Raw genomic sequence first — 7,001 nt, 5'->3', positions numbered from 1 at the left:
TTTTTTTTTTTTTTTTTTGCAGGGGGCAAGGTAGTGCTTTCTTCCTCTCTCTGTCTCCATCCTTCTCAGGGAGAGCATGCACCCACTGGCAATTAAAGACAAAAACAGCTCCTTTAAGTGTTTTGCTCATACTGTCTCTCTTAATCTTCACAATAACTCTAGGAAGTAGACACTATCATCATCGTCTTAATTTTACAGATGAGGAAACTGAGGCCAAAAAGAGAAGCAACTTGCCCAAATTCACAAAGTTGATAAATGATAGATCCTAGATTCAGACAAGGGTAATTTGGCTTCAAAGCCTACCCTTTCTGTTTTTTAATTATTATTTATTCTTTGCCTTATGTCTTTTTTTTTTTTTTTTCATTTTCAGGAGAAGGAAGATAAATGGGTATAGTCAGTCCAACATTTTATAACGAAAATCTACTCGTTTCATAGAAACACCTAGAAAAGATATAGGGATCTAGTGAAGAAATCTAATGCCAGAAAATAGGCCTATGAAATGACCCTCAATCATCTCAACAAAAGTGATATAAAAGATTCCTAAGTGAGAAGCTTAAAAGAGGCTGTTTCAAAACCACAGATAAAATCCTAATGAAACCGTAATGATAGCAATCTCAACAATTCACTAGTTTCACTGTCACCACCACCAGAGAGAAGCTGAGAATATGTTAAAATTTTAGTCCCATTCTATTCCCTGATAGCTTTTTAAATAATTACACATGCTACATGATGAACCGACTCTAAGCACTGTGCTGCAAACTGCAGATAAGGAAATGAGAGACACTGCTCCACTGTCCTGCCGTCACAGAGCTTACAGCAAACGAAGGACTGTGACTCAGGGCAGTAAGTAGTGACACAGTTAGGTACACAGAGGGTGCCGTCAGAACTAAGGAGGAACATGTCTGCCAAGGAAGCTTCCCTAGAGACAGTTAGACTGAGTGTTAAAGAATCAAAAAGGAAACACTGCCAAAGAGGTTTCCCTGGAAGAAACTTTTAGATACAGTGTTAAATACATGCTTATTGGTGTGGAGACAACATGAATTTATCATCTTTTCCCTAACACCTGCCCTCCACCCAGCTGTATAAAAACCTAGTCAACAGTACAATGGTCCACACAGAAAGCTGGAAGACGGGTTAGACTCTTCCCTCCTTCAATCAGTTGTCAAGTCTCATTGAATTCCACTTCTTTATATTTCAAATTGATTCTCCACTCTCCATTCCCAACCCTTAATTTCAGTCTCCATCATTTCTCACAGCAGGAACTGTAACACTCTTGTAACTGATCTTTCAATTAAATTTCTTCACTAGCTACAAAACTAAAACGATCCTGAAAACTCCCCTTGGGTGGTGCCCCACACAAACTGGGTCTCCTCAGATTCATCTGTCCCACTGTGCTGAACTTCTGAAAGATCTGTGAAAGCACCCTGCCCTGTTTTGCTTACTGCTTCAACTCAAGCTGCTTGGTCCCTATGGTTTGAGATATTCCAACCCTCCCTTGCTAATACCTACTCAGCTTTCAAGTACCTTCTTTCTGAAAGTCATCCTGATGGCTACTGCTCGCTCACCCTTCTTCCCGCAAGCTGAATCAAGTACCTCTTCTGCATGCTCCCACGCCACACCGTTTCATCAAGACACTTAGCACAAAGAAGTATGCTCCAATTATTCTATAATTGTCAGTCTAACCAATTCTCTATTATCTAGATCAACAAGCTAGCCCAGGGCCTTGGACACAGGAAGCAATCAAGTAATATTCAAAGAACGAAAGAATGAAGGAACAAACAAAGATAGTTAAGCCTGTGAAAGTTGATGAGACAACCAGAGGAGATAATGGATAGGACGGGACACTGAGGCATGCCCACCTTGGGTGAGTGGGAAGAAAGAAGCTAGAGAGAGAGACAGAATGAACAATAGAAGTAGGAAGAAAACACTGAGGACTGTGCAGTAAAGCAACACAAAAGGAGAGAAAAATTTAAGAAGGTGCAGGTGTCAACAGCCTCAAACACTATAACAGGTAGAAGAAGGTGATAACTCAGAAGGCTACTAATATAGAGAAGGTCACTAGGGATCTTGGTATTGCTAATGCTGAGTTTCTGCCCACCTCACTTGTCAGCATGGTCAAAGACTATCCTTTTCTCAGCCACTGTTTGAGGAAACTTAGGTCTCTTAAAAACAACCATGGTATAAAACTTACCTGTGTAATCTTTTATTTCCCCATGATTAAAAAATTAAAAAACAGAGACTATATACAAAAGAAATTAAATCCCACCACCCAGATAGAACCAGTTATTTCACTATTTCCTTTGTTTATATTTATATTTTTTGCATAATTTTATATTGGATTCCTAATGAAACAATTTAAGTATGCTTGTATTTAGTAAGCATAATTAATTATAATAAAGTTATATTAAAAATTAAATAATATGGTTTAATTTATGCTTTATTCAGCCTGTTAGATTTCTCACAGTAAACCAATAAATTACCATTCAATTTATAAGTAGAAAAAAGAAAACGGTGTTACAGAACAAGACATATTTGACCACATGTGCACAATGATTTTTCTGTCACATAATACTAAAGGTACCTCTTAATTTTTAATCAGTAAAATTATTTATGTTAAAATGTGGCACACCACCCAAGTATCTTTTCTTGACTTATTCAGGCTTGATTTCATTATTTCCTGTTCTGAAACTTGGGTGGTAAAAATAAGTTAGGCGCTGGATATAGAAACATCTATAACATCCACAGGATTTTTACCTCATTTTTTGTTCGTTTGTTTTTTAGAAATCTCTTCAGTTAAAATTAAATATACTTGCTTATAATTTTAATAAAGTCTAAATTATAACACTAAATATACTAGTATAACAATTTGTTATATCTAAAAAAATAATGTGAAACCAGGGCTTTCTTTCTTTCTTTCTTTCTTTTTTTTTTTCTTTTAGGTTTTTGCCATAGAGTACATGCACTCCCTGAAGAGAGAGAGAAAGACAGAGACAGAAAGAGGGAAAGTGAGAAATCACCCCCCCAAGGGGATGGACACACCACAATCCCTTCTCCTCCATTCTCCTCTCAGGAATTTTGAGCACCTATGCACATGTACCTGGAGTGATTTTTAAGTCGCTGGGTATGGGACTCAAACTGTGGTTGGCCACATGGGAATCCAACACCTTAATCACCATGCCACCTTCTGGCTCCTGAACCAGAGTTTGCAACTCTCTTCTGAGATTTTTCTTTTTGTCAGTATGGAGTATGTTTTAGTGGAAAAATCAGAAAGAATAAAACATTTTTAAAAGTAAAATTGCTAGGTCAAAAGGTATAAACTTTTTTTTTTGGAGAGGTTTTCGCTATAGGGCACGTGCGCTCGCCAGACAAACAGAGAGAGACAGAGAGACAGAAAGCGAGAAATCACCCCCCAGGGGGGATGGTCACGCCACAATCCCTTCTCCTCCATTCTCCTCTTGGGATCTTGGGCACGCACACACACGCACCCGGCGTGAGTTTTAAGCCACCGGGTCCGGGACGCGAACCGCGCCTGACTACGTGGGAGTCCAGCGACATAGCCATTACGCTAACTGCTGGTTCCCAGGTATGAACATTTTTAAGGTTCTGATAAATATTGCCAAATTGGAGCCAGAAACCCGTATAAAATGTATGCTTCCTTCCGTATGAGTTTCGCCTTCCCGCACCCTGACCAACACTGGATGTTCTTATTTTCAATCTTTGCCAATCTAATAGGTACAAATACTTCATCGTTATGTTTTAAAAAATAGTGAAAATAAACATGTGTCCAAATTTAGTGGTATTACTATTTTATGAGTTGATTATTCATACCTCTTTACCTGTTTTTCTACTAGACATTTGCTTTTATCCTATTTTGGTTTTAACCTTCTTTATATATTCATGATATTAACCATTTGTTACAAGTATTCCCCCCTTTTATTTATCTTTCTTCTTTTGGTACTTGACACAAGAGGTTTATTTTATTAAACTTTTATTTCTTCCTAATCTTCTATTTAGAAAATTCTTTCCCATACCCATATAAGTTATCTATACAGCTTTTTCTAATGTGGTTAGTTTTTTCTAACGTCGTTTTTCTAATGTGACCACACCACTGATATCAGTGAGATTATTTATTTCTACCATCTAATGCGTATTAAGTGATTCTAGCTCCCCCAAAAGTTATAATTACAATTCCAACAGTGGTCAGTACGAAACATAGGTTTAAAATTAAGTATAGACTTTTCCTATTTCAATTTAAGCTGTTTATAACATTTTTTTTAATTAGAATTTTGAGTTTAGAAAATTCATTCAAACTTCCCTTTAACCCATATGAAGCACAGATCTCTTGCTAGTTATCACCCACCTCTCAAAAACCTGTTAGGGATCCTTATGATGGGACAGGACTGAATGAAGCGCCTCCTAACTGGGTCCCATCGTATTTTCTTCTTACCTGTTACCACAATTATCAGCAATAAGTCAGACACATACAACACATGGCAAATAATACATAGTTACTGTAGTTATAAAGACAGGAAAACAGGGAACAAAACAATACTTGAATACAGAGAGAAAGAGATGTAAAGTAGCATTTAACCCTGTTTTTAGAAGTCAAAAGTAAATTAATATATAAGCATTGATGAAGGTTTTCAAGTTTTACCCCCAAAAGAACACAAACAATTATGTGCACCTTTTTTTCAAAATTCTGGTTCAACAGTACGTGCACTCAATAATCACCAATGCCATCTTGTGGCAAAAATTCACCAGGAGCTTTATGAACAAATAGAAATTAGGACATTTTAAGTCGGTGATGTCAAAAAAGGAGCTCTGACCAAAACTAACCGAGCATACCAGGCTCCTGTTTCTTCAAGGTTTGGTGTCCTTCTTTTACTAGTTACGTGATTAAAAGGAAAAAGCAATGGGCATCGTTCCCTAAATATGAAATAAGTTCATCCTACTATAATTCGATTTGATGATAGGAACCAAATAAAACAAACATTTAATATCTTGGTGCTACCATAGGGGGAAGGAGGAATATTCACCTATTCCCTCTGTCTTCCCAAGGAAGTAAATTAGTTTCACATCAACCCCAATTAAAACTGTTTCCTTATAAAATCCAGGAAAAACACAAAGCATTTACGGAACTATTAAAGGGGTTTAATTTTCTATTTCCTAAAATTTTCGAAATCTCCCCAAAATAGCTCTTATTAACATTTGTATAACGTTTAAAACCTACAAAGAACTTCCACATGTATTACCTCTCAACAATCCTGTACTGATTGAATGGCCATTTTACTGAGCACCTGCTACACCTGGAGCCCTAGGTGAGGCCTAGGGCTGCAAAAGGAGGACAACTTCTTCTCTTAAGAGCTTATGGTCTTATGAGGAAGGCAGATGTATAAACACATAATTACATCACAGTGAAGTAACTGCTGTGACAAGGGCTCTAAAAACATTTTGAAGAAGATACTATCATTATAATTTTCCAAAGAAGGAAGCTAAAGGAAAATTAAGTGGCTTAATGCCAGAGCCAGGATTCAAGTCCAGGCTTTCTGACATCTAAAATCTGCCTTCTTTCCACTACACTACAATGAGCCTACCTCAGACATCTCTAGAAAGAGAATACTTTTTAATTGAGAATACATTCAAATGTTTATCAGCAAGATCTAGTTTGCTTATAGAACTTGTACATAGCAATACATAGATTCTATGTAATGAAATGGCATTGCCTGCACATGTGTACCGACTATTGTAGAGAAGACAGACTGACTTGTGGGCAAAAGGAAGAATTATTTAGCTTGCAAAAGAGTTTAACTTTTAATTTTCTGAATCTTTTACATAAGTGGTTCCCAAAAATTGGCTATAATCCACTGTTAAGCTAAGGTGCAAAGTCACCAGTCCAATACAAGATGAGAAAATATGGATAAGGCAGTGAGTTTTTCAGAAAGTCAAAAATGTTCCATTTACAGGCCTGACCTTTTTTCAGAAATTAGAAAATTTTTGTTGTTAAATATTCTTTATGGAATGATGTGATAGAAAATGATAGTTGGTTTTGCTTTTTAATATCTTTTCTTGGAAAAATAAAAAAATTTGCATGACTATACCTACCCTAATAAAAATGTATGTTTTTACTTTATAGGATTATGACATTGAAATTCTGGAGAACCACTGTTTTAAAGTTAATATGCTATGTGTTGATGACTCCTGAGTCCAACACGTTAAACCACACTGCCAAAGGATATGTAACAGGTCTAAGAAACTTCCCTTGCCCTCAAGAAGCTCAAATCCTAATTAGAGAGACAAGACATACACATAAAACAATTAGATAGCAATACAAGACAGAATATAACACGTGATTAGCTTAAAATTTGACATTTTATGTATCAAAAGCATTAAAATGTACATACCCTTTGACCCAGCTATTCCACTTCTATTCCTAAAGAAACAATCATAGATGCATGGAAAGATGTATGGACAAAAATATTAACTATGGTATTATTTATAGTGGTAAAAAATTAGAAACACTTTTAATGTTTAGTGCTAGGGAGATGGTTAAGTAAGTATGCCAAATAAACATACTTAAATATGCTCATACTGTACACAGTGAAAAAGTATATGCAAGAGTATTTATTAACATGACAAAACATTCAGAATATATTACAAATGAAAAATGCAAAGTACAAAAAGGTCTCAGGGTATGATACCATTTTAGTAAAGGAAAAAGTCTGTATATACTCATCAAAAACACAGGAAAGATACACATCAAATTGTAATTGTGGTTATCTTTGGGTGGTTATTATCAGTGCTTTTTTTCTTTTGTCCCCTTTACTCTGGTCTTTATTTTCCAAGCTCTCATTAAGCAGTCATTACTTTTGGACTGGAAAAAAAACAATACTATATTACTTTTTTTTTTAAGTTACAACCAAAAGAATACGAGAAAGAGACATACCAAAGTGTTAATAGCAGTTATGACTAAGGACAGCGTTTTTACCACTTCCAGGTACTCA

General features: G+C 36.0%; 1 protein-coding gene across 1 annotated transcript in view; it reads right to left on the bottom strand.

Moving 5' to 3' along the window:
* Nucleotides 1-6,453, bottom strand: part of KLHDC10 (kelch domain containing 10) — a gene marked incomplete at its 5' end in the record, with an annotated part of 33,719 nt that extends 27,266 nt beyond the window's left edge. Inside the window, 2 exons of the mRNA XM_027775889.1 lie at nt 4,361-4,447; nt 6,402-6,453. Coding sequence (XP_027631690.1) covers nt 4,361-4,447; nt 6,402-6,453 — 139 coding nt within the window. The remainder of the gene's footprint in view (nt 1-4,360; nt 4,448-6,401) is intronic.
* Nucleotides 6,454-7,001: the final 548 nt, after the last annotated feature.

Source organism: Tupaia chinensis, unplaced genomic scaffold (genome assembly GCF_000334495.1).
Source record: "Tupaia chinensis unplaced genomic scaffold, TupChi_1.0 Scaffold000610_1, whole genome shotgun sequence".
NCBI classification, from domain to species: domain Eukaryota; kingdom Metazoa; phylum Chordata; class Mammalia; order Scandentia; family Tupaiidae; genus Tupaia; species Tupaia belangeri.
Note: the sequence above shows the minus strand (reverse complement) of the source record. Positions and strands in the feature narration are given on the sequence as shown.